The sequence below is a fragment of the Drosophila bipectinata genome, chromosome 2R, assembly GCF_030179905.1.
Source record: "Drosophila bipectinata strain 14024-0381.07 chromosome 2R, DbipHiC1v2, whole genome shotgun sequence".
Lineage (NCBI taxonomy): Eukaryota > Metazoa > Arthropoda > Insecta > Diptera > Drosophilidae > Drosophila > Drosophila bipectinata.
The window spans coordinates 18299845-18326451 of record NC_091737.1 but is presented as its reverse complement, the minus strand read 5'-3'; the positions used below and the strand labels follow the sequence as shown (position 1 = coordinate 18326451).

Here is a 26607-nt window from a genome sequence, read left to right as displayed (position 1 = left end):
CGGTCGGTGAGTCGGTGGGTCGGTGGATTGGGTGGTCTTCTTCTCTGGCTCTTTGGATTGCGGGTGTTGGCTACGCTTTGTTGCTCCCAGCACGTTCATAACTCAACTCCGGATACGGGCTGGAGTACGGGTGCCCTGCTTACCGTACAGTATACGGTTTATTTACTTGCAATTCGAAGCCGCCTCCACTGCAATCTCAATACTCGCACAAATCCGGGGACTCTCCAAGGAGGGATTGCCATAACTTTTGTGTAGTGTAATGGCAGTGCAATTGGATAAATTTTTGGGCCAGAGCGATGAACTGCACCCATCCGCAGTCGGTGGGGGGATATGTGCCAGGCCAAGACAAAGCCCTGCCCGACCAAGTCGATTTGGCCAAATCTCTTTCGGCCAAAGGCGGGGCTCGGAATATACGGCGGATGCAGTCAACTAACTGGATCAAATCGCTCCAATCACGTTCCCAATGGGCATATTAGTTGTCGAAGCTAAACGGGAGGGCGAACTAACTGCAATCTAATTCCGAGCTGCCAGGGGAGTTATCGGATCAGTATGGCTAGTAAAAAATAAGAGGGTATGGAGGAGTGTCTTGATTTCTCCAGTGGTCTTTATTCTTTATTTTCCTTAGGGCTAAGGAAGAGATTTCCAAGATCTCTCTGATAAGATGGAAAGTATTCTTAACAACCTTTTGCAATGGGTATTCCCTGCCTGTCTATACCCCCAACTATCGACTGATTCATAAGCTGATCCGACAATGGCCCAAGTGCGACATGGCCGGGCTCCATTTTCCGGGCAGTTAGCAGAATGTCACGTAGCAAATGCGACAGCGTGGTCAACATAATGAATGGGCCTGGTGGCACTACTACAGCAACAAAGAGTGCACCATGTTGCAGGTGTAGACGACGAGTCCTTTCCCCAGGACTTCTCAGTGCAGGCACCTTTGATTTTGCCCCACAATCTAAAAAAAAATTCTTAAGGAGATACTTTATATGATACTTTATACTCAAAATAGACCGATTTCTTATTGCATATATGGCGGTTTTTTTTGGCCAAATCCGAGGACAGTCAGCACTGGCAGGCACCCCCACTCCCACAGACTGGTATCCATTCATGTCTGGTGTCCACTGATTGCTCTGGCGGACGGTTGCAATAACCTTTGCCCATGTCGACCATGTCACGACATCTCCGGTTCCCTGTCCTTGGTTTTCGGGCACCAAAAGGAACCGAAAGGATACCCTCAGTTGGCTACCAAAAATGTGTCGATGCACGTGACATTTTCGGATGCAATTTGCAATTTGATTTTGCCCTCTCCAAGGGGTGCTAGCGAGGTAGAGGTCCAGGCCGAGAAGTTTTCAGTTTGTTGCCTAAGTTCAAGGATCAAATTGATTCCCAGGGCTGGCAGCAGGTGTGAGTCTGAGTCTGGCTGCGTCTTTGCATTGTTACACTTGACCAATTCGGATTGCAATTACACACCTGACTGTTTCCCGGGCACACCAGCCAGCTCCAGGACATGACTTTATAGCCGTGAGTGGCCAGGGCGGGCTAGATGAAATAGTCGTACAACGATTTGTGTTGGCTTTTTCTTGTTTTTCAGTCTGATTTCCATTTCTTGACGTTCTGTTTTTTGAGAATTAGAAGGCTGGATTGGTTAATTGAAATGAAATAAACTATCCTGCCTCCTTCAAGGATTAATCAGTGCATTAAAGGGATGTGGGGCTCCTCCTCCTTTGAAGCCTGGGCTTCTCATTTGATTGACCTTTGGTGAGTGGCAAATGGTGTCGAGTGTCAGTGCGGCCACGTCACTCCATGCCACTCCACTCCAGCCCCACTCCGGGTAACCTAATTGAGACTTTGAACAAGGAGCCTGGGCAAAGTGTGTCGAGCTTCAATCACACTCCCTTGCTTTGTGTAGACCTGTCACTCAACCCCAGGCCACAAGATGAAGAAGTCCTCGGATTTGTAAGCCCAGCCCCTTGGGGCCAGTTAAACCCATTAAACCTCCTCCTTCTGTCGACAGCCTCTCCCTGCTGAACAATCGCGACCTGATCAAGACTCCCTCGGGCAGTGCCATCGTCAACTTTCTGGTGAAGCCGATGAGCGTAGAGATGACCACGGCGGACAAGCTCATCACGGGCGCCAGGCGGCAACGGATGATGGAACTGTTCGAAGAGGATCGGGCGTGGGAGGCGGCCGAGCTGTCCCGCTTCGGGCTGAGTTGCATCAAGGCCCCGGACTGCTATCCCTGCTGCACGCCCTACGAATGCAGCAAGGTTAAGATGTAGTTGTTGGAGTGGTCACTGATATATAGTCCTTTAATGTAAATCCTTATTTTGTTTTGAATGAAAATTAGCTGAAAGAATTGTTGGAGTAAATGCTTGAAATTTATTTGTTCTTTTATAGGCTTTACACCTTTTTTTTTGCTCCTGGTTGGTGTGGTCGTGTGGACTGTCGGCGGTGTAATAAATTGATTCAGTGGGCCTTGTCTGCGGCCATTAATCTATTTCCCGGGCAGCCCGCCACGCCCCCAGCTGGATTTGTTGTTCATTGTTTAATGAATGGCAGGCAAATTTCGTCGCCTTTGTTTTGGAGATAAAACCCTTTTGGGGCGGAGACTGGCTTTATTTTGGCGGAGAAGGGGGTGGTTGGAGAGGAGGCCTCTCGGATTTGTCATTTTTTTTTGTGGCGGAACAAAACACAACTGATTATGGCAGAAGAGGCCTAGCTCAATGGAGGCGCCACTTGCTCGGATTAATTGAAAGCCAAAGTGGCCTGGTTTTTGGCCGGGTTTCCATTCCATTTCTTTTTTTTTTAACGCTTTTTCCTCTTCTCCATCATCATTTGTCATTGTCAGCTAACGGAGTGTGATGGCCCGCTCCATTTTGCACTAGATGAGATAAGAACAGGGCTCAATATCCAGCAGCAGTATCCTGCCGCATCCAGCCACACCTCCCCCTGTTTCGCTCAGTGCACTCGGCTGCACTTCCCGCCTGACTTTTGAGCGCGATTTCTTTTCCGTGCTCAGTCAGCGGTGCACTAATCAAATTATAAGTCCTGCCCATTGGAAAGTCGTTCGATGCAGGACCTCCACCGACATTGTCATCATCAGCCCGGGCAATCATAACTTTCACAAAGGACGGGTCTCGTCCTGCCCTCCGCAGATCCGGCTCTAGTGTCCCCATTTATATTTTTTTTTGCCGTTTAAGGTGCTATAAGACCATAATGGATGACAGAGAGGGTTGCAGTTCCATTCCCATAGTTTGCCCTTTAACCTGTTTTTCTCCGGGAATATATTTTAATTTGTTAGGTTCCCTATAAACTTATTTTTTCTCCAATTTTGGGTTCCACTTATTTGAAGTATAATTATTTAATGTTTTTTGTTCAGGTGCTGGCCCGAAACCGTTCCACATTAAACAATGCCCGTTTCTTTAATTAACCATTTTCATTTTCTGTTTTTCCCCCAAATTTTTTTTCCCCTGTTTTGTTTAAGCCTTCCTCGTGTGCCGGGCCAGGCTTGTTGCACTTAATTGCTGTTTACTTTGGCTCGATGGTTGTTTTTTCTGCTCACTTGCAATAACACTGGAGATGGGTGGGCTCCACTTACGGTAATTCGACTAGGACAGCCGGATATCGAACCGACCGACATATATACCTCACCCTTTGTGATCTCTTTTATAATCCAACACCGAAAGCATCCCGTTTGCTAATGACTTGAAATCCCATCCAATCATCCTAGCTGCCCAGGACTGCTGTTTGCGGCTGGCCCGTAATTTATTTCTTAAAAAAGTGAAATCCATTAACACAAATTCTTTGGCCCACTATCTCTGCACACCGCCGCCGCTCCTTCTGTTTATTATCCCCCCTAAGTCTTTCTCTGACCATTCACGTGGATCCAGTATTCCAGTGTTCCGGTTTCCCAGCTTTTCCGGCTCTTCCGGCTTTGGCTGCTGCTGCCGCAGCTTGGCCGGAGAAAAATTGCAATCACCTTTGTGATTGTGCTTTGCCTTTCAGCTTATCGCTCTGGCATTCAACAGTTTTCGCTTTGTGCACTAAAAGTATTAAATTTCTTCAAATATTCCTTGCTCTCTGTATGTATGTATGCTCGATGTGTATGTATGAATGAAAAGGGAAACCCCCCTTTTCAGCTCCGCTCACTCTCACATGTTTCCCCACTGTGGTTGAGAGTGTACTTTGGAAAGTACACGACATATGTACATACATATATGGCTTTAGTTTAAGCTTTAAAATAATAAAACATTTTAAAATAAATGTCTTTAAAATAGTTACTAATCATTCTAGTAACCCCTTTCAAAAGATATCGGTAAGAAATATCGGAATAATGTGTGTAATGTGACAACCCTGGGCAAAAATATTGGCTGAAGACGCAAAAAAAAAATCTACATATGTATGTATGTATGTACGGACATACTAACGCATGCATATGTCGTATATATGTACATATATTTAACATACATATGTATATATAAATCTGCATCTGACGCTGCTATTCTTTCAGTTCGTTTTCATTTCTCAAGCCATGCGCTTCATATTCCTGATATACTTGATTTTCGGATTAACTCCCCATATACACGGGGGAGTGATTCAGGAGACGTTGGACATCCTTCAGACGATCAATCACGTGACAAAGGCGATCCTTAAGGCCGTGAATACGATTGAGAGCATTCCTGTGGCGGAAATCACGGCCGGAAGCCTGATCTACTCTAGACAAAACCAGTTGTTGGATAAAATGGCAGAGGTCAGTGCCAGGATCGTTGAGCTGGAGAAGCAGCAAGAACGCAACACGGACCTGACCATCCAGATGCTGCGGAATATGTGGGACAAAACGGAGCTACTGTTGCAGATCGATCGCCTGAACGTAGTGACCACATTAATAAATCTCCGCTACAACCAGCTGGGCGACTACGAGCGACACCGCGACGCTCTGGAGCCGATCACGCTGCTCAAGTTCACCCAATGGAACGTTGATCCCAGTCCCAATTCGCTCCTCACGCAGGTGGAGCAGCTGCATGGCAGCCTCTACGGATGTGAGCCTTATGCTGGAGCCGACAAACTGGACTACTCGCAAACGCTGATCTGGCGGCTCACCCAGCGCTTTCAGGACTCTCCGGAGCAAATGTGCCTGGCCAAACAGTCCGCCCAGCAGTTTGCCTACAAACTCTTCAGCAAGGCGGCCGTGACGGAGCTGAAGGCCTACTTCATGATGGAGTTCTCCTGGATGGTGCAGCGGAAAATGGGGCGCGGAAACTTCACCCAGGAACTTTTACTCATGCGCACCAACCACCAGAAGCGTCTGGACGCTGCTGTAGAAATTCTTCAGGATGTGATGAACAAAAGTGACCGCATCTACTGGCGCTGTGATCCCGAAAAAAATAAGCATGTGGAGGGGGAGACGTACGACCGAGTCACTCGGCTGCTGCAGGGCTTTGTGGAGAACGAGATCAACTTGCACAGCGATCAGTCTTGCTGGAACACCTGCGACGATTATCACGACACTCGTTCCAACGGTTGCTATCAGCCGGAGCAGGAACTGTGTGGCCAGCAGCCCTCATGCAATGGGAGGCTCTACAACTGTGGACTCATCGACTCGGACATGACCATTTGCCCTGCCCAAGAGAACGGAACTCGGCGCTATGAATACATACACTACGACGATGGCACCACTCTGGGCGGGAAAAGTGCCGGCTGCAAGTCAAAGGAAAAGAAGGCTGACTCCTGGACGCGCTGGCTCGTGATGCGCTGTCACTATTGCTTCTGCCTGTGCGACGAGCCCGGACCACTGTCCGATCGCTACTTCAATCTGCGGGCCAGCATGTCTGATTTCATGCGCAATCGGATCGTGACCGGAGTGCGATTTGTGAAGAGCCAAAGGGTGTTCCATCTCCAACTACAGCAAGGACAGCTTCTGTCCTACGGAGCCATAAACTCAAGCACACTGGAATGGCTTCCTCTGGACGACTACAACGTGAGCGATGCCGACATCCGGAACGACTACGACTACCACACCCTGAGCGCAGACAGCCGATCCCTAGATCTGGACGAGATTGTGTCCAATGCCACGGATCAAGTAGTAACCGGCGTCCGATTCCGAATCTTCAAAAAGCACCTCAACCTGGAGGTGCGCTTTACTCCCTTCAATTTCTCCACTGGCCTGCTAGTGGAGCCGCAGACGAAGAGTTTCTGGCTGGGAAACCACAACACGGATCTCGACGGCGCTCGCCAGAAGCTAATACTAAAGGAGTCCGACCTGCCCACCGCTTCGGAGATGCCATCGCTGCCGCTCTCCCAGACTAATCAGTACATGGAGTTTGTCAGTTCCAGTCGGGAGAAAGACGTGGCCCAGAATACGCTGCCCTTTATCGACATTCAGGAGGTGGTGCCCCACCCCGCTGTACCCTTGTCGGGGCTGGGAATTTACCATAAAGGACGATCTGGCTACGGGGGTTTCTTTGCTCCCAAGGTGGTGACCTATGATTTTGCCAAACACCTAACTGAGCCGCGTAAATAAGCTCATAAAATATAATATAAGTTTTTTAAATTTAATTCTCTTTTCACAATACTACATTATAACAATACAGAAACAAATAAACCGCAAAAACTTAAAAGTATTTACCATTTTCAATTCACCTCATTATATTAGTGTTACCGTCTTGGTATGTAGAAAGTGTATTTGGAGCAAAGACACAAACCACGACGAATTACAGAAAACTTTAAATTTGTATGAAAAAAATTAAAAAATTGCACCAATGACTAAGTTAAATGTTTTTCCTACATCTAAGTAAAAAAAACACATATAAAAACTTTTATTTTGGTATTTGCAGGAACATTGTAATGTAGATTTGTTATCAGCAACCCTAATCAAAAGTTAAAGTGAAATTTATACAAAAAATAGTCTGGATTGAATTGAATATTAATATCTTGTCTCCCTTATGTAAAATCGTTAAATAAAGTCCCCAAAAATATCTTCAAATATCGAATATTTATAAAAATATCGATTCGAAATATGAATTTCGATATCAACTAAGAATATCGATACATTGATATTTTGTTATCAACAACCCTAAGCCCAGCACGGCTGTTTTTTGTATTTAATTTTTAATTATTCCTTATTTTGATATAAATAAAGGAAGATAAGGCACCACCCAACGAGCCATTACCAGGCTATCTCATTTTCTGCACCCCGGTAATCAACTGGCAAGGCCGAACAAACTCGAAGTGGAAGTGGAAAACGACGGAGCGCCACAGGACGAAAAAGTTGGCGGAGCGGAGGAAATGACCAGCAACGCAGGAAACAATGGAGCTTCTGTCCACGGAGGGGGCAACGGGACACTGGAGGGTACCCTCAGCAAGTGGACCAATGTGATGAAGGGCTGGCAGTACCGCTTCTTTGTTCTCGACGAGAATGCGGGGCTGCTCTCATACTATACGGTGAGTGTGCCAATTGGAGTCGCATTACTAACCTCCCATATCGTATCCAGACCCGAGTCTTATCTTATCAGGCCTAGATACATTCGGATACTCGCACAAACGCATTCGCTTTTCACAGTCTGCTGGGACTATATATTTTGTGTACATTTTGTTTCACTCCCGATTTTTGACGCGATGATCGGACTTGTAGGCATTAGTGTAGAAGTCGTAGAATCCATAGAACATGGCAATAATCACGGTGCCAAAGTAGATAATTACTCCCCGAGGTACGCCGCACAGAACGATCTGGGTTGGCAGCTGGACAAGGATGAGGGCGAACTGCACCATTTGGATCACTGTGATGGACTTTTTAATGGGCTGCAAAGTGCGCACTATGGACTTGTCTGCCACCGCTGCTACGAAGTAGTAGGAGTACATGATGATGTGCACAATGGAGTTGAGGAAGGCGCAGAAGTAGGCGGAAGAACCTGAAAAGAACCCAGCCTTAAAAACGAGGATTGTCTACAATGACTCAGAGAATACCATTTTGATTGTAGTGAATCAGCAGATAGACGAGCGTCAAAGTGGCCACATGATGGAAGAGGTGCAGCTTGGTCACCTGGTTCTGTTTCTGGCGCAGCACAAAGATCATAGTCTCCACCAGCTCGGATAGCTTCAGCCAAAATAGGAAGTAGGCCAGGCTGAAGTGTCGCCGCACATTCTCAGTACTTTGGCTCAGTTGGCGGCACTTCCAGAAGTAAATAACACCATTATCCGTAACGAAAAGAATCTGCCAAAGAACTTGAATGTTAATCATGCTGATAATCGTGTCATCCGGCACTGTTTCTTACCTCACGAATGACATAAATACAGGACACCACCTGGATAACATTATGCAGTAGCATAAATTTCTTTAGCTCAAATGGCTTGCGGAACAGCATGAATCTTTAGTAGAAAAAAAGAGGATTTTATGAACAGAGTCTTGTACTGCTCCATACTCACTGCGGAAGGACGCTGTTCACCACGTAAAGGTAGAGGCCCAGCACGGTGATCATAAACCACGGATCCGCCAACAAAAGGGGATGCTTCACCGCCCCATTCAGCAACGTGCCTTTAACGTAGTTTTAAAAAAAAAGTTAATAAGAGTACACAGGACCTTGCCACTGACTTACCTGTAGACGTATCCATGTTCTATTGAAATTCTGATAAACCTGAGTACCAGAGACAAGAGGCTCTGTTTGCTCGAACCCGTGGCGTAAGTCTAAGCGCGAGCAGTTTCTAGTCCACTGCTTTTAATTCCAGACTATGTGTAGAACTGATTGAATTTCATTAAATTGTAGCTTTTCTAGAATACCTAATTGGGCCGATCGGCTTAAGTAAGACCACCAAAGTTCGCCATCTTGACCCTTCCAAGCAACCTGCTCTTTAGCCGAATAATTTTGAAGTGTTCCTCTGACTGAACGACATGATTGTTTCCTTTCATTGAATATCTCTTGCAGTCCAAGGAAAAGATGATAAAGGGCGTGCGCCGGGGCTGTGTGCGGCTGAAAGATGCCCTCATCGGGATCGACGACCAGGAGGACAACACATTCACAATCACGGTGGACCACAAGACCTTCCACTTTCAGGCAAGTAGTCGCAACATGGATGGGTTTTTTTAAACTGAAGAATCCTATTAAAATCAAGTGGCAGTCAAGGTTTGCGTCAATGCCCAAATATATACAAGAAAGAATGCATTTTAAGTAGTCTGGCTACTAATGCTAATCATTTTACTTTGTATTAATTGATTTAATACTACAAAAATATATAAATTTATTTAATTGAAAGCTCCCTCTAATAATTCAAAATAAATTAATTAAAATTCATGAAAAACGGGCTGACTTTTTGTAGCGATTGCGTAACGAGCGGCTAGTTTGAGGCGCCAATGCTTCCGAGCCAATCACGGCTATCCACAGAAACTCATAGCGAGCGAGGTGCTACACGAGTATCCGGGCATCGACCTAAAAAATACCGACTTGCATCACGTTTCTTTCGATTTGTTTAACTTGGCTGCCGCCGCCACGATATAACGATAAAACTTTTACCCACACCATCCACTAAGCCTTGGCAACTTGCAACCGTATCTCAAACAGGCGCGTCACAGCGAGGAGCGGGAGCAGTGGGTGCGCCGTTTGGAGGACACGATTCGGCGCCACGCAAACCGCTCCCGGCTATGGGACAATCAGAGCACCTATTACATCGCCGGTGGCTACACAAAGGAAGGCAGCGCTAGTGGCGCTGTCGGACCAGACGGAGGCAGGAGACAAAACCACCTCGATCTGCTGGCCCGCCGTGTTTCCGAGGCGGACGCCTATCTTCAGCTGATGATAGACCAGACCAATGTAAGTGTTCTGTTATGCAATATTGTCACATTTATTTATGAATAAATGTATACGTTTCAGCTGCTGGAGAAACGTATCGAGGAGCTGGAAGACCCGGCCGAACAGGCCAAGTGCAAGGTGCTGCAGGACAACGCCAATGTACGTAGAAGCGTTCCAGTAGGGCTAGGCATTCGGCTCAGTCAGTCCAATCTCTAGATTAAGCTCGTCCCTGAAGCCGTTCGAAAGCTTTTCCATTTCGCTGTGCGTGAGTCTCCAGTAGTTGGCATCCACTGCCATGAACCGGGCCGTGTCCTGGCTGCTATTGGCCTTGCGCACTCCCACCACGTTACAGGTCCGGACAGCCGCGTCCCGACCGCACAGGAATAGCGTGGCGTTCAACTTGATCTGATTGCAGGGCGTCACCAGCCAAATCACGTAGATCTGATCCTGCCTATTCTCCTGCAGCTGTGCCCTTCTGGCCAGCTTCTTGTCCATTAGTGCTGCATGGACTGCTGTCCGGCAAATGAGGACCACCACGGAAACATGCGTCCTTAGATGCGAGTGCTTGTCCGGCAGGAAGCTGTTGTATATGTGTCGCTTGCGGCTGCTCGGAACAAACTGCTCCTCCAGAAGGCCACCGTAAGCTAGCAGTCCCAAGATCTGGTTGACCCGAAACTCGCACAACTTCGGCTGGAAGGAGAACACCACCCGTTCACCCTCCACCAGGGGCAGGCAGCGTAGCGAGGAGGACAGTTGGGGCTTGTGGTCGCAGAGGTAGTGCAGCAGCAGCACCTGGCTGTCTATCTTCCGGCCGCAGCCTTCGAACAAGCATTTGCTTGTCCCGCAGCTAATTACCAAATCCGGCAGCTCTGCGCCGTCCCCACGATCCTGGCTGGAAGCTTTTTCGAATTTTTTCTCTGCGGGAGCTATATCAATGGCATTGATATCCATTTGTGTCAGGAGGTCGCTCTTCTGCTGGTCGTGGAGCCACTGCATGCCCACACGCAGGTTTTCCATATGGGCGTTTAGTTCCCGGAGATCCGCCGACAAGGTAAACTTCATCTTCAGCCTGCGACTCTGCTCCTGCTGTTCCTCCAGCTTCTGCTTCCTGTACGTCTCGAATTGGGCGTACACATCATCGATGCTGTAGTGCTCGGGGTCGAGAAGACGCGAGGGTGTTAGCCGGCTTGGGTTCAAGGGTTTCTGGGAGTTCTTCATATTTCTGGCTTGGTGTTGCTTGATGAAAAATTTCTGTGGTTATGCTTTGAATTTTGGAAAGTTACACTTTGGATTGAAAGTCAAGTCGAGCCAGCAATGCCAGGGCCAACTAGTATTGATTTCCAATCCACAAGTTCAGGTTGAGGATGCAAGGCGGCATGAGAGAATGCCGATTGCGCAGCAGCTGCAGGAAAGTGCCAGGAGCAGCTGTTATGTTTCGCAAGAAAAAGAGTACCTTTAGTTTCCGGCCTTCCCTGCTTCGAGCCAGGACATTTCAAGTGGCTCCCGCATTCTAGAAGCTCCTCTTTATTTTAGGCCATGCTGGATCACATCAAGCACTCAATCGTCAGCCTACAGATTGCCAAGAACATGGCCCATCCAATCAATGGCATCTACAATGGGCCACCACCGGTGACCGCCTCAACGAGCTCCTCCGTCAGCGTAGCCACCAGTATCAGTAATCTACCATCAGGTGAGCCCAAGTCCGTTACGGGCCAAGGGCCTCCGACTGCCATTGGCGGCGGAAAAGGTGAGCCCTGTGACGACGAGGACGACTCGGTTACGGAGAACGGTAAGCATGATTGTCAAGAAGCCAAGAACATGGTCAAGTGCCTAATCGAAATCCCATCTTCCATTTATATCCCGGACGCAGTTACCACAGCCCCCCTCGGCCTGGTTGTGCCCGAAACCTCGTACTCGAGCAGCGAGGGCGAGGATGACTTCTACGATGCCTACGATGATCCCTTCACTAGCCTTGGTAGCTCCCCGATTGGCTGGTGAGTGGCTCGTGATACATGCTTATGAATTTCATCTCAAAAGGCGCCAGGCGTCCACTGTGCCATCAATCACCAGATGTGGCTATGTGGCTATGCGGCGGCTGCCACAGCAAGCAGGCTGAAATTACGCATTTATGGCCCTCTTGTGCTCGCCGCCTGCTGGCCCCACTCCCCAACGTCCGGTTCCTTCTGGTCCCCCTCCTGCTCCTCAAAAGGAAGCGCATGCGCATGGGCAGTCCCTGCAAAATGCAGTGCCTACGGCCGCCGCCGTCACATTTGCAGTTTTTTTTTGAGGAGAGCCTGTAGTTTCGGTCAAACGGCGTTTAAATAATAGATTCGGGAAGACCTTAGTGCTCTGCTTTGTTTTCGGCAAGAGGCACTACTAGCAGCGCTGACACGGCTTCGTCATCGGAATCGCCGTGGCCATGGTGAACGTCTTGTTGCAGTTGCAGGTCGCCATAGTGTGTGCACAGTTTCTGTTTCGTTCGTGCCCCGCGGGCAGGTACTAGGCTTCGATTTGTCAGATTTCTTCATCCGCGTGAAAGCTCCAGATAACCATGTTGAAAAAGTGGGTGCGTCGCGTTAGCATGAGGTAAGGTTCTAGAATCGAGGGATTCCAGAGTTGTTATGGACGAGTAGGTAGGATGAGGCAGAGGCTTTCGTATACCCCTTAAGGATACACTATCGAAAAGATGGACAAGTTTCAATCTCAATTTTCCATTTCGCAGTGCCACTCGTGGATTCGCGGAATCCACTTCGCCTACCCACGGCAAGGGGCCCGACACCCTTGGGTTGGCTGGTGCCACTGCCGAGTCAGCACCCCTGCCCGATTTCGAAGCCAAGACCCCCCCTGAGCCGACACTGCCAGAAAACACAAGGAGCGTGGCGGATTCCGCGCCCAGGGCAACAGCCACCTGCCGAAGTGACAGCTACGACAATGGAATAGACTACGACGCTCTGTACGAGGAAGAGGAGGAGACGGACCTCAGCATGGAGGCGCACGGTTCGATGATTACCCACTTGCTCTCACAGGTGAAGATTGGCATGGATCTCACCAAGGTGGTGCTTCCCACGTTTATCCTGGAGCGGCGTTCCCTTCTCGAAATGTACGCCGACTACTTTGCCCATCCAGATCTGTTCTTGAGGTGAGCACTACTGCGGTATATCCTTGAGAGTTTTTTTTAATGAAGGATTTTAACAGAATCTCCGAGCTGGATGACCCGCGCGATAGGATAGTCCAGGTATGCCGCTGGTACTTGAGTGCCTACCATGCTGGACGCAAGAGCGCTGTCGCCAAGAAGCCGTACAATCCAATCCTGGGCGAGGTGTTTCAATGCCATTGGGATATTCCGGGTGCGTCTTGATTTGTGGATGTTTCTACTGGGGATTCAACTAATATACATTTCCAGGAGAGACCCCTGATGCCCACGAGGTGCGTGATGGCCCGGTTCCTTGGTGCCGCAGGGACCAGCTAACCTTCTTAGCGGAGCAAGTCTCGCACCATCCGCCAAGTAAGTTATTCCTCCATTATACTTTTTTCTGACTTATCCGGAGAGATGTCTTTCAGTCTCGGCCTTCTATGCGGAGCACTACAACAAGAAAATCACCTTTGCGGCTCACGTCTGGACCAAGTCCAAGTTCTTGGGTCTTTCGATTGGAGTGCACAACATTGGCGAGGGCGTAGTCACCTTGGTGGACCGCAGCGAGGAATACATAGTAACCTTTCCCAACGGCTACGGCAGGTGGGTCGACGGACTTAGTACTCAGTGCACACCCTGCGATCCTAAACTTGGTCATCTCTTTTAGGTCCATTTTGACGGTGCCTTGGATCGAGCTAGGTGGTTCTGTGGAGATCAAGTGCCCCCAGACGGGCTATTACGCGAATGTGGAGTTCCTCACGAAGCCCTTCTACGGCGGTAAGCGGAACAAGGTCACAACCGAGGTAGGTACACCCGTAACTGAGTGGGAATCAATGCTAACTACTGTTTATTTGTCAGGTTTATGCTCCCAGCGAAAAGAAACCCTTTGTATCGATTGCCGGCGAGTGGAGCGGCTTGATGGAAGCCAAGTGGCACGATAAAAATGTGAGTTGGAGTGAGCTTCCACTTTCCATTTGATGTGTTTCCTGTTTTTGTAGACAATTGTACAAATCAATTTAATACTTTTCCGTAAATGTTGATCCTTTTTACCTACGCATTTAACTGCTGCCTCAAACCAACCCCTCGAGTGGACAGCCACATCCACTGTACTATATCCTACAACCTACAACATATTTCCACGATTATTCTGCTTCTCTCTTAAATAGTTCGGGATCATTTCCTGTGTGTGTTTACTTTGTTTGTCTAGAAAATCCAATCCACCTTTTGTAACTACCCCTGCCTGCTGTTACCATTTAGAATATTATCCATCGACCGGTGACCTCCCACTGATCCATCAATCTGAACGAAATCTCTTGCATTTTCTAGAAAACCGAAGTATTCGTCGACGTAAATCGCATACCCATATTTAAGAAACAAGTTCGACCAATCGTTGAGCAGGATGAGTACGAATCGCGTCGAGTATGGAAGGAAGTGACGGCGGGACTCAAGTAAACATACCACCATTAATAGAATATTAATCGCTATCCTTGAGGTAACGTGAACTGTGATTTTTAATCCCTTTCCACTGCTCTTCCTCAGATTCAATGACATCGAACGCGCCACCAATGCCAAATTCGTGGTGGAGCAACAGCAGCGGGACCAGGCCAAAGTACGCAAGGAGTACGACCTGGCCTGGGAGCACAAGGTACTCTCCTTGAATCTAAATATTGATAGCCATTTTAAACAAGTTCTTCTCTCTGATTAGCACTTTAAGCCAGTGGGCGACAACTGGATCTATGCCAAGCCACTGAGCCAGCGCATGTATCTGCAGGAGAAGGAGGCTAAGAGATAATGTTGGCGGTTGCCAATGCCTGTTTATTTGGATCATATCAAGAACGAGCCTCTGCTATATATATTAAATTCCACAAGTGCGCAAACTTCGGATTACTCTAACGATACAACGTAAACAAGTCAGGATTTGTGATGATTCGGTCTGGTCTGGTTATGAATTATTGTAAATAGTGAAACAGACCAGAAGTGGAAGCCTGATCGCAATGAAAGGCAGTTACAGATTGAACAAATTTTGTTTTCTATTATTAAGAACTAGTGTGTTTCAAGAAGCAATCGCAATACTGCAAAACACGAACACCTTTTACACTAATAATTAGTTAACTAGCTGCAACTGCAAAGAGTAACCGCAACCAATACACAATATGGGAATATCAAAAAGTTGTAGACTACAGAATTGGTAAATACATAATTAAGGATAGAAACTATTTTTGAAATAAAAGACTCTTCTATAGACGAAACCCAATACCGGCATATGCATACGATACGGCAATTAGCTTGCTTCTCTAGTTACCCAAGATCCCAGACCCCCAGACAGACACTGCACAATAATTTTTCCAATTCATAGTGTTAACTATACGAATACCTCTAGTATTATATTTTAAATTAAATTCCAAAACGTCACGATGATAAAATAAAAAGCTTTACTAACAGTTCACTAAACCAGATAAGTCCTCCCCCCAAAAACAAAAAACTAAAACACACACCGAATGCTACGCTTACAACGTTTATATATTGTTTTAAACTTTATTTTAATCGAAACAGTGATAAATCACAAATTGTACCGGAGACAAAATAAAATTATAGAAAAATAAATTTTATTCAAAGAAGTTACTGCGTTTTTTTGTTTATTGTCGAATAAGCATGATTTTGAGAATTTGAATATTGTGGCAGTTAGTTTTTGGTGTGACCATCCTCTCCACATATTCTTTTAGGCGTTTCGTCAGGCAAAGCTGTTTTAAGACGCACGGGCACTCTAATTGACGTGGCCTCAAAATTTCGGGTGAAAAAATGCAAAAAGTTTGCATTGTTTAATAGTTAATTGTGTCAGGCCAGCTTCGAACTGTACGCCGAAACCTAAATGCTCCAAGGAGTCCAGTCCGCCAACAGATTATCCTGAATCCAAACCAATCCACGGAAAAGGAAGCACCAGAAAGGGAGAAAGAAAGAAGAGTTCAGGGCAGTGCCGTCTCTGTGAAAATATTTTCTTTGATTCGGACACGCGGCGGCGAGTCCTTTGGAGGAGTGGGCCAACCATCGAAAGTGGGACAACCTCCAGTTGCTGATAGTTTGACCCGCACAGAGCGCCCTGAGACCCTGAAAGAGCCGTCACAGCCAATCAGGGGTGGAAGAAGAAGCACAGCTACAAAGTGCAAGTGCTGATCAAGGGATCTTCTCAGTCAGTGTGGCTTGGATGCCAGTGTGGAAACCGTTACTGTGACTAAGGTGATTTGATAAATGAATGAATGAACGCTGTCATGGATCTGGGTCGGACCCACATACGCAGCCAGTGTGGGACCTTGGGCGGGGTGGGTATTGGGTTGAGGTCAACCCAATAGGGTTCACGTCATCAATAATTGTGCTGGTTTTGTGGACTGCAGTCCCTTGGCCGGAACTTCCTTGTTATCGTCGCTTCTGGCTTCCGGTGACCGCCTTCCACCTGCGATCTCCGCCTTCGAGGTCAACACACATCACAGTTGTATCGTCAGCTTCGGCATTGTTGGTGTTGTTGTTGTTGTGCTCAAAGCTGTTTAAACACCAGCGTATTTCCGACATAATGTTGACGTAGACACTAAGCCCAAATACCTATGTAAACATATCGTTGTCTGGTCGGAGGTAGAAGAGGTAGAAGACGGCAATAAGCGCTGTGATAGCAGACCGACCGAAATTCGCAAATAGCTGCAGCAGGTGCACTGGTTGTAGATTGATTGGAGGGAACCCAGTCGAGTGCACGTTTCAGAGCGACTACATGTAGCGTATTTCGCATATCGGCATTAAACGATAAGATAAGAGATAGTGGGAGGCCCTTTCGGAGACCGTAACCTTCGGTGATAATCTTATCTATCCCCAACCAACTAACTATACCCTGTTGTACATTTTCAGAACGCGGAACCTATGAATTAGAGTAGCATGTCTGCTTACAATTCAAATTACTTGCCACCCTCCTGCGCCTCGATGCCACTGAATGGGAACAACTTGATGAATGGACTGCCAGGAGCGGGCCCGCAGCCACATCAGCAGCAACAGCCACACCAACCACCACCACCAACAGCTTCGAGTCAGCAGCTCTACCAGCCCCAGGCTCAGGGCCAGCAACTGCCGCCGGTATCTCAAGCAGCCTCGTATCCAGGAGGAGGAGGGGCAGGAGCACCTAATCTGCCGCCCACGTCACCGTTCAACACCAACATTACACAAAAGTTTTTGCCGCCCACGTCTGCTGCTCACCTACCTTTGCCACAGACAGCCCCTGTCAACAACGGGCCGTTTTACACCAACGGTGACGCCAAGAGCGCGCCCAGCGCGGAATCCTCGCGGACCAACTCTTCCGGGCAGCTGCATCCAACCCATCCCCCGCCGGCGTCGGGATTGCGCCCGGCACCACCACCCAACACCCAGCCTGTGGCCAACTTGGCATCCAAGTTGCAGAGCTTAGACTTGAACCAGCACCGCGCCAATGGAGGAGGCGCGCCACTGCCGCCGCCGGTGCACAAGGGCGTGGCCCAGGCTCAGGGATGCTCTTCACTGACTCAACCGCCCGGTGGCATTGTGGGAGCCCCAACCACAGTGCCGAATGTCATACCGGATCCATTCAACGGCCAGAAGCCGCCCAATTTGCAACCAAATCCGCCGAAGATGTTCGGGCTGCCGTCATCGGGGCCTCCCTCTAGACCCGTGCAGCCGCCTGGTGCCTCCGAGAGAATACCCTACGGAATGCCCCCTCAGGTGAACAGCGACCATAGCTATCAGCAGCAGCAGAATCAGCAGAACAATAACTTGCAACGGGCAGCTTTGCCGCCGGGAGCCAGCGGAACTGCTTGGCCAGGATCACCAGCCCAGCCGCCACCGAAACCTCTGGCCCCCCCTCCAGTGCAGCCTCCAGCTCCTTCCAAGCAGCAGCCGTACCCCATGGCTCCAACGTATCCTCCGGCGCCTCTCCAGCAACCCATAATACCCAAGCCCATGGCCGGCGTGCAACCACCTCCTCCAGGCATGTTCGGGACCCAGCCGACTAGTGCTCCGCTGCAGTACCAGGCCCAACCACCGCCCCAAGCCTACGCCCAGCAACAGCCCGTTCAGGCGGCGTACAACTCGCCTGCGCCGCTGAACGTAACCCAGCAGGGCTTTAGCCGGCTGTGGGGCCAGGACACCATTGACTTGATGCAGAACCGGCACATCCTTTCGCCAGCGACCATACCGCCTCCGAAGATCGTTCTGCACAACCAGTTCCACGAGTCGATCAACTGCAATCCGAGCATCATGCGCTGCACTCTCACCAAGATACCTGAAAGTAACTCGCTGCTCCAGAAGTCTCGTTTGCCCCTCGGCATTGTGATTCATCCCTTCCGGGATGTGAATGTAAGTAGAGATCGGCCTCTTTTTGAAACTGATACTGATGATTGGTGTCTTGCAGAGCCTACCCGTGATTCAGTGCATCAACATTGTGCGCTGCCGGCTGTGCCGCACCTACATCAACCCATTCGTCTACTTTGTGGACAGCAAGATGTGGAAATGCAATCTGTGCTATCGAGTCAATGAACGTAAGTATCTGCTCCTAAACCAGAAGAACCAAAACTTTATATTTCCTTCTCGCTTAGTGCCTGACGACTTCCAGTTCGACCCGGCCACCAAGACCTACGGCGACGTGACCCGCCGGCCCGAGGTGCGCTCGAGCACCATAGAGTTCATAGCTCCGTCGGAGTACATGCTGCGCCCGCCCCAGCCGGCCATGTATCTGTTCCTCTTCGATGTCTCGATCATTGCCCAGCAGAGTGGGTACCTGGAAGCAGCCTGTGCTGTCTTGAATCGCCATTTGGACGAGATGCCTGGCGATGCGCGAACCCAGGTGGGCTTCATCTGCTACGATAGCTTCGTACACTTCTACAGCATGGCCGAGGGCTTCAACCAGCCGCACGAGATGACCCTGCTGGACATTGAGGATCCCTTCCTGCCGCGGCCCGACAGCCTGCTGGTGAACCTGAAGGAGTGCAAGGAGCTGGTGCGCGACTTGCTGAAGCAGCTGCCAAAACGATTCGCCAACACCCACGATCCCGGCTCTGCCCTGGGTGCCGCCCTGCAGGTGGCCTTCAAGTTGATGGTGAGTTGGTCTCCTCCAGTCAGGCGGAGTATTTGGTAATCCTGGTACTTCATTTTCCAGCAAGCTTCGGGTGGCCGCATCACGGTCTTTCAATCGTGCCTTCCCAACAAGGGGCCGGGAGCTCTGGAGCCTCGTGAGGATCCCAACAACCGCTCGGCCAAGGACGTAGCGCACCTGAATCCCGCTACCGATTTCTACAAGCGCTTTGCTCTCGAGTGCTCCGGCTACCAGATAGCCTGCGACCTGTTTCTGATGAACCAACAGTACAGCGACATGGCCACCATATGTAACTACAATAATCCTTAACACCTGACCACTGTTCACCCAATCCCTTCCTGTTTGCAGCTGGAATTAGCAAGCACAGCGGCGGATGCGTCCATCACTTCCCCCTCTATCAAAAGACTAAGCCCCACATGGTAGACTCCTTCCGCACGTGCTTTAAGCGATACCTCACCCGGAAGATTGGCTTCGAGGCGGTAATGCGTATAAGATGCACTCGCGGACTTCAGGTTCACACATTCCACGGGAACTTCTTTGTGCGCTCGACAGATCTACTCTCTCTGCCGAACGTAAACCCGGACGCAGGCTACGGGATGCAGATCTCCTACGACGAGAATCTGACGGACGTGAAGACAATATGCTTTCAGGCAGCGCTCCTCTACACGAACAGCGAGGGCGAAAGGCGTATTCGTGTACATACGGTGTGCCTTCCGGTTACGGCATCATTGCCGGAGGTAATGCACTCCGCGGACACGGAAGCGATTGTGGGGCTGCTGAGTAAGATGGCCGTGGATCGGTCGGTGACCTCCAACTTGTCGGATGCACGCGATGCGTTCATCAATGCCACTATCGACGTATTCAACTCGTTCAAGATTGCCCAAAACCTTCCATCCGGGCAGTCGGGTCAGCTGATAGCCCCTCGAAGCTTGGCGCTGCTACCACTCTACATTCTTGGACTCCTCAAACATGTAAGTTGCCATTGGATACCATCAGAAGATCCGAAATGAAGACTTCTTTTTACAGCCCGCCTTCCGTGTGGGCACCAGCACGCGACTGGATGACCGCGTCTTCGCCATGGACTGCATGAAGACGCTGCCACTGGACCAACTCATGAAGTATGTGTATCCGGAATTGTACAAAATCGATCCTCTCATATACCATGCTCGAAACACGACCGCTATCTCGACGCCCGAGGACGACGAAGAGGACGACCAGCTTCCCGAGCTGCAGCGCCTGCAACTCTCCGCGGAGCAGTAGGTTTCCTTCGATTCGATTCTTTGACTTTCGCTAATCGAGACTATATTTGACAGTTTGGACTCTCGATCCATATTCCTGATGGACTGCGGCACACTGATAATGCTATACGTCGGCTTGAACGTGCCCTCCAATGTGCTGGAGGCTCTTCTGGGTAAGATCGATGCGTTATCCAGAAATGGAACTGTTGGCACTGACAATTCTCTTTCCAATTTCAGGTATCAGCTCCACGGCAGAGCTGAGTGACTATGTATACGGATTGCCAAATGTTGTGAGCCCGGAGAACGATGTGCTGAAGCGTTTTATTGCGCGACTCAATTATGATAAGCCTTACTCAGCTCTGGTGCAGATAATCAGGTAAATACTGCCTTCTATATTCAAGGAACTGTCTATAATCCTCATTTTCAAATCAACAGGGACACGAGTACAGCCAAGGGACAATTCATCGAGAGATTAACCGACGATCGCAGTGAATCTAGTTTATCGTACTATGAATTTTTGCAACACATTAGGGCTCAGGTTAAATAGTATATGAATAAGGAATCCCACAACCATTATTGTATCCACCATAAACATAACCTAAAACGAAGAACCCTGGTGACTAAAAACCGATTCAGGAATGTAGGTAATGGCTAGCGAGACTGGCAACAAACTTTTCTATTGTCATTCGACTTAGGGTAATTAAAAAAAAAAAAGTGCATGTTTTATTTATTTGTTGATTTGTTGCACTTAAAAATAAAAAATTTACAACAAAAATTTGTCACAACCTAAAGTAGAGCTTTCGTTTGATGACGTCGCGGAGAACATAAGTCAAATGTCAGGTCATAAGTCAGGCCAGGGCTGTAGTAGAACTCCCAGCAGGCGATTGTGCTGCAATGTTATTTATTATAGATATGTTATATGAAATAAACTAACAATAAACTGTTGTAAAATTATACATTTTGTTTGCAAAACCGCTTTAAACATTCTGCAAATCACGAGCCTGTATTATTATCGCTTTTCGATTATAATTTTCCTATTTTTTTCATTAATTATATTCACATACGCTATATAGAGATCCGGGCTCCTCGAGCCTTGCGAGAAAATCTTATTTATAAGTCGAATGAATGTCGCAGTGTTTATCGGTAGTTAGAAAACTTATTTCAGAACCTGAATGTAAGCGAAAATTTTGGTATTGGACTGCTATAGTACTGCATCAATAAATAAATTATAAAATAAAAAACGAAAGTCATAAAAAAATTATTCGAGGCGAGGCAGTTAGAAGTCGAAAAAAGTATATACTTATTGTAAAATATTTTAGACACCTACAACTGGATCCATATATATCGAAAAATACGTTTTAATTAAACCGTAGAAGAAAAATACACTTTTTATTGTAAAATTAAGGATGTAAGGAGGGTTTTCGTAGAGAAGTGGGAGTTGGGATTCCCTAGCCGATCTTATAACTTGACAGGTTTGAAACTATTCCTATTGGCTTGATATCTGCATTAATGGATAACTGCACAGGCGATCCTTTATCTCAAGCCCGAGATCTTTTCCAAAAGGCAGAATCCTTCCCCAATAGGAATTGAGTCCTCCTCTCATCACCGAAAGTGGAGCAAACCCCTCCAGACTTGGAACAATGGCTATAGGAGCATCAAAAACACAGAATTTTAAAAGTAATTCCTTAGAACCGTACGCCCCGATCAGGTTCATTGTGTTCTGAATACTTCTGCCTGCTCCAAACCTCCGCGTATGGGCCAATCCTCCAGCTTTCTCCAGAGGATTGGAAAATCTAACCTCACGAACCCCAAAACACACACAAAAGAAAGCTTATCAAATATCCGGTAATAGGTATTGTATTATGGAAATTTTAAATGCTATTAACTAAGTTAAACCGGATTGGGATAACGCCTCATGTACTTGTTGAGTTGCTTGTAGTTCAGGTTGCTTCCTGGCTGGACGATGCCCTGGTTCACCGTCTTTTTCGCCTCAAACTTGCGGTCCATGTAGCACTTGAAGCATTTCTGGAATTGGTTTATCTCCTTGCTACAGTACTTCTCCGTGAACTCGTTGTCCTTCAGGCAGGCGAAAAGTTGACCCATCTCCTGCAGGCAGGCCACATCCGAGCCGGAATCGGCCTTGCCGCTCACTGTGTTCTTGAGGCGGAGTGGCAGGATCTCCTGGAATGGCACATCTGTCTCGCTTTGCGGCGCCCGGCCACGGGCGGCGAACAGGGCTCCAGGAACTCGCATCTCGTAAGGTTTAAGTAATTCTTGAAAGGAAATAGTCCTCCTGTTCCAGGCCCTCTCCACACAACAGCTGTTGAGTGTTACGTCACAAATCGTTTTCCAACACCGTTTCCAACACTATAAAAAGAAAACGTAATCAAAGATACCCTCGTAATAAACGTAAGCAACATATGTTTCCGTTACGTGACAGAACGTTTAGCAACACTGCTTAGTGCGCACGCCTTGCCTACCGCTGTTGCTTTCCATCCCTGGCTGACTAGCCTGGATCCAAACAAAAACGCAGAATCGGATCATGGAAGCCACTACGGATCCGCCTCCGCAGCCACAGCCGCCACTCTGCCAGGCGCCTCGCCCCCAATCCCCTCCCGTGGCCGCTGAACAGGATCCGCCAGAGATTGCGTGGGAGGCAGGGACTACATCGCATTCCAGCCGCAAGCGACAGCTGAGCCGCTTCCATCCATACCATGGTTCTAATATACAGCTTGGTGACGACGCCACCGTTGCGTATCGCCGGGCTAGCTTTGCCGATGCCCTTACATTCTCGGAGCGCCCGTTGGCGCCTGGCGACATCTTTCTGGTGGAGATTGAAAAGATTGAGCGCGGGTGGTCGGGACACATGCGCCTTGGCCTAACAGAACTTACACCCAATGTGATCCGGACCAGCAGTGAGGGCTTACCCCACTTTGCCCTGCCTGACCTGGCCAACCTGGGTAATAGTTGGATCTATCCCATCTCCAAATTCGATATGAACCAGCGTCGAGATCCCACGAGAGACGAAGTTGGAACGGAGACTGAAGGAGCGTCACAAAGTGAGTAAACTTAATCGGATATTGTACGATATCTAATCTTATTGTCCAGGAAACCTTTTGGGCGATGCCACACATGTAAGAACCCCCCGGGGTCTTCTGCCAAAAAGACTACTTCGGCCCGCAATGGGAAACGGCAACGACTCGGATATCCTACTCACAGATACCGGCTCGCGCATTGGTATAATATACGTGCCCACGGTGCAAAGTACCACCAAGGGCGAACTGCACTTCATCATCAACGGGGTGGACCGCGGCCCCGTTTCAACAGACATTCCCCTAAACAGAGCCCCTCTGTTCGTGGTCATCGATGTGTACGGCACCACAAAACAAATTCGAATCATCCAGCTGGAGGGCAGTAAGTAACTTCATCTCCTTGTAGCTCTCAGCCATCTTAAGGTTTATTTTTTTCCAGTCCTTTCGCTTCAGAACGCTTGCCGCAACGTCATCTTGGAGCACTTCTCGACGGAAGCAATTGCCCAACTGCCGCTTCCTGGGAGCATCAAAAGATTCCTGCTGCGCCGCGACTAGAATGCGGTTTAGGGTGGGAAGGGTGGATGTAATGTGCATGAGCGGGGGTCATGGTATGTCTATATATATATTTTGTAAGGCTCCAGCATAGCGCCATTGAAGTGCCCAGAGATGTTCAGTGACCCCGCTCGATATACGATGATGACCCTACGAATTTATTTGTAATTTCTGTAGATATTTTTTATATTTTTTGGTTCAGTTGCCGGTTTAATAGACACCATCCTCCTCCGGACGAGACTATGTTGGAGAACATAACCTCTACGAGGAAACTTGTTCCATTACCTCTAAGTATATATTGTTGATAAATGTTATAAAAAGTGGATCAAGTCTCGGCATCGAAAAGTAGAACTTCGAACGCTAAGAGTTTATTGAAGCCGGGATAACATATAGATTAAAATAAAAAAAACGTAAATGGAAGAAGTCCATATTGATTCGTTACTTTCCGCGATTCTCGGCCAGCTTGGTCTTGAAGATGGCCTTCAGTTCTTCGGCCCCATCGCCGTTTACCTCCTGGTAGTAGGGCAGTTCGGCTAGCTTCTTGAGCCAAGCCTGCAGCTTTGGAAACTTGAACTCGTCGATGGGTGCAGCATCGTTGACGGAGGTGACCGTGGCCACCGCACAGAAATCGGCAATGGTCAGGTCGCTGCCACACAGATAGGGCTCGTCCTTCAGGAAGCCCTCGAGAATCTCCCAGCACTTTTGGATGTAGGCGATCTTGTCGATGGAACAGTCCGTGGAGCCGTAGTACAGGATCGGCTCGTACAAGAAACGCAGGCGGGCGAACAGGTGGCCAGAGTCCAAGTGGAGTCGGGCGTCGACATTGGCCCGCTTCACCAGATCCTTGGGGTAGAGCTGCTGCTGCTCCTGGCCGTACTTCTCCACCAGATAGGCACAGATGGCGTGGGAGTCGATGATCGTGGCCTCGCCATCGATGAGCGTGGGGATCGTGTGCTGGGGGTTCAGCTTGAGGAATTCCGGCGTCAAATGCTCACCCTTCAATAGGTTAATTGGCCTGCACACGGAAATGGGGAGGTGAGTGGGTGCTTCTCGTTAAGTTAATTGAAGCGGGGATGCTCCGGAGGAGACACCTACCTCAGTTCAAGGTCGAGTCCGATCGCCTTGGCCGTGAGCAGGACGGCACGAGATGGGGGGCTCAGGGTGGCGTAGTACAATGCTGGCTTCGACATATTTCACTGAAATTAGTTAATATTTAGAATAGTATTTAGTAGAAAACCCTGGTACTGCCAACCGCATCGACCCCAATGCGCTAGAAGGGCCCTTAGATGTACATATGTATCTAATAACCCAGCAGATCTGAGAGCACGATTACACGGACTTATCAGGGGGGGGGGCGGCCAGTCGAACTGATAACCACAGAGACGGTGGAATCGTTCCAAGTCTGCGGTTATCGGTTCGTACAGCCCTCCCCGGCTCATCTCGCATTTCGCAAAAAAAACAAGATTAAATAAATTTCTTTGCTAAAAAACAAAGCGGAACACACACAGAAATACTGTCAGCGAATTGCCTTAATCATGATGATACACTATACTCGTCTGTGGTCGTATATATATATGTATGTAGATATGTCTGGAGGGGGGGTCTGAATTAGTTTGGCGCACTCACAGCTTTTTCTATGACCGCTCGCAGAGAACTCGGGGACTGAAATGAAGCTAGGAGAACCCAGAACCTCCACAGTGCCGATTGGCGCCCCGCGAGAGCCCCAACCGAGAGAGCCCCACTGTGGAGGCGGGAGCGCCGCTAGTTACTCATTTGGAAACCGCTCTCCCATTACTACTTACCATTTTTTATTCAATTAATTATTGGGTTTGGGAACAGGTTAACTCGTACCGTCTACGAGAAGGTGATTATGCAACATTAGTGCCCCATGTTTCCTTCTATTGGAGGGTGTAATGTGGAAGGCTTTGATCATCACAACAAAGCCCAAAGCCGGCTAATCGTATTTTTCAGGAGGAGATCGAAGGAACTTCGGAAATGTGCTTGGGAGGTTAAGATGGGCCAGTTCGATGGATATTGCTTGGATAATTAATACGATCCTAGAGCGGAATACCTTAAAAGTTTAATAGCTCGATTCTCCATAATTCTGCATCAAAATATAGACCAAGACTTTTTTTCAATTTTTTTTCAAAATTTTTCTGAGCAACCCTCTTCAAAATGTGTAGAAATCCATATATGGCCCCAAAGGATGTCTCTATCTCAGCCAATTCTCACCCGATCCTTAAGCGGGATACCTCAAACGATTTCTGCTTCGATTCTCCATCATTCTGCATCAAAATATGGACCAAGATTTTTTTTCGATAATTTTTCAAAATTTTTCTGAGCAACCCCCTTCAAATTTGTGGAAATCCATATATGGCCCCGAAGGATGTATCTATCTCAGCCAATTCTTATCCAATCCTTGAGCGGGATACCTCAAACGATTTCTGATTCGATTCTCCATCATTCTGCATCAAAATATGGACCAAGATTTTTTTTCGATAATTTTTCAAAATTTTTCTGAGCAACCCCCTTCAAATTTATGAAAATCCATATATGGCCCCGAAGGATGTCTCTATCTCAGCCAATTCTCACCCGATCCTGGAGCGGGATACTTCAAACGATTTCTGCTTCGATTCTCCATCATTCTGCATCAAAATATGGATCAAGATTTTTTTTCGATTATTGTTCAAAATTTTTCTGAGCAACCCCCTTCAAGTTTGTGGAAATCCATATATGGCCCCGAAGGATGTCTCTATCTCAGCCAATTCTTACC

At 48.2% G+C, this 26607-nt stretch overlaps 9 protein-coding genes across 9 annotated transcripts; 5 read left to right on the top strand and 4 right to left on the bottom strand.

Moving 5' to 3' along the window:
* The first annotated feature begins 1796 nt into the window (after positions 1–1796).
* On the top strand, positions 1797–2382 carry LOC108125176 (uncharacterized). The gene is made up of 2 exons (XM_017241274.3): positions 1797–1956; positions 2015–2382. Exons 1-2 carry the CDS (start codon positions 1937–1939, stop codon positions 2277–2279), a joined length of 285 nt encoding a protein of 94 aa, XP_017096763.1. The 5' UTR covers positions 1797–1936; the 3' UTR covers positions 2280–2382.
* Positions 2383–3588: 1206 nt separating this feature from the next.
* Positions 3589–6617, top strand: LOC108125172 (uncharacterized). Its single transcript, XM_017241272.3, has 2 exons — positions 3589–3599; positions 4511–6617. The coding sequence occupies exon 2, from the start codon at positions 4532–4534 to the stop codon at positions 6518–6520; it is 1989 nt and encodes a 662-aa protein (XP_017096761.2). The 5' UTR covers positions 3589–3599; positions 4511–4531; the 3' UTR covers positions 6521–6617.
* Positions 6618–7065: 448 nt separating this feature from the next.
* Positions 7066–15530, top strand: LOC108125129 (oxysterol-binding protein-related protein 9). The gene is made up of 15 exons (XM_017241197.3): positions 7066–7440; positions 8919–9047; positions 9552–9800; positions 9861–9938; positions 11313–11568; positions 11650–11773; positions 12502–12918; positions 12975–13126; positions 13183–13284; positions 13341–13515; positions 13580–13715; positions 13771–13857; positions 14239–14360; positions 14452–14557; positions 14618–15530. Exons 1-15 carry the CDS (start codon positions 7285–7287, stop codon positions 14702–14704), a joined length of 2376 nt encoding a protein of 791 aa, XP_017096686.2. The 5' UTR covers positions 7066–7284; the 3' UTR covers positions 14705–15530.
* Positions 7545–8714, bottom strand: LOC108125131 (very long chain fatty acid elongase 7). The gene is made up of 5 exons (XM_017241199.3): positions 8592–8714; positions 8422–8530; positions 8271–8364; positions 7963–8209; positions 7545–7907 (listed from the first exon to the last, which is right to left on the bottom strand). Exons 1-5 carry the CDS (start codon positions 8605–8607, stop codon positions 7594–7596), a joined length of 780 nt encoding a protein of 259 aa, XP_017096688.2. The 5' UTR covers positions 8608–8714; the 3' UTR covers positions 7545–7593.
* LOC108125130 (uncharacterized) lies at positions 9808–11094 on the bottom strand. Its single transcript, XM_017241198.3, has one exon. It carries the CDS (start codon positions 10995–10997, stop codon positions 9963–9965), a length of 1035 nt encoding a protein of 344 aa, XP_017096687.3. The 5' UTR covers positions 10998–11094; the 3' UTR covers positions 9808–9962.
* A 113-nt stretch (positions 15531–15643) lies between the features above and the next one.
* Sec24AB (Protein transport protein Sec24AB) lies at positions 15644–21490 on the top strand. The gene is made up of 10 exons (XM_017241195.3): positions 15644–16146; positions 16804–18276; positions 18332–18458; positions 18516–19015; positions 19076–19301; positions 19361–19983; positions 20039–20268; positions 20326–20423; positions 20488–20626; positions 20686–21490. Exons 2-10 carry the CDS (start codon positions 16831–16833, stop codon positions 20795–20797), a joined length of 3501 nt encoding a protein of 1166 aa, XP_017096684.2. The 5' UTR covers positions 15644–16146; positions 16804–16830; the 3' UTR covers positions 20798–21490.
* A 601-nt stretch (positions 21491–22091) lies between these two features.
* Positions 22092–22596, bottom strand: LOC108125231 (small ribosomal subunit protein mS37). Its single transcript, XM_017241352.3, has one exon. It carries the CDS (start codon positions 22501–22503, stop codon positions 22141–22143), a length of 363 nt encoding a protein of 120 aa, XP_017096841.1. The 5' UTR covers positions 22504–22596; the 3' UTR covers positions 22092–22140.
* A 38-nt stretch (positions 22597–22634) lies between these two features.
* LOC108125229 (neuralized-like protein 2) lies at positions 22635–24772 on the top strand. Its single transcript, XM_017241349.3, has 3 exons — positions 22635–23309; positions 23359–23664; positions 23722–24772. Exons 1-3 carry the CDS (start codon positions 22793–22795, stop codon positions 23835–23837), a joined length of 939 nt encoding a protein of 312 aa, XP_017096838.1. The 5' UTR covers positions 22635–22792; the 3' UTR covers positions 23838–24772.
* Positions 24156–25535, bottom strand: GstE12 (Glutathione S transferase E12). Its single transcript, XM_017241350.3, has 3 exons — positions 25461–25535; positions 24930–25030; positions 24156–24849 (listed from the first exon to the last, which is right to left on the bottom strand). Exons 2-3 carry the CDS (start codon positions 25022–25024, stop codon positions 24273–24275), a joined length of 672 nt encoding a protein of 223 aa, XP_017096839.2. The 5' UTR covers positions 25025–25030; positions 25461–25535; the 3' UTR covers positions 24156–24272.
* Positions 25536–26607: the final 1072 nt, after the last annotated feature.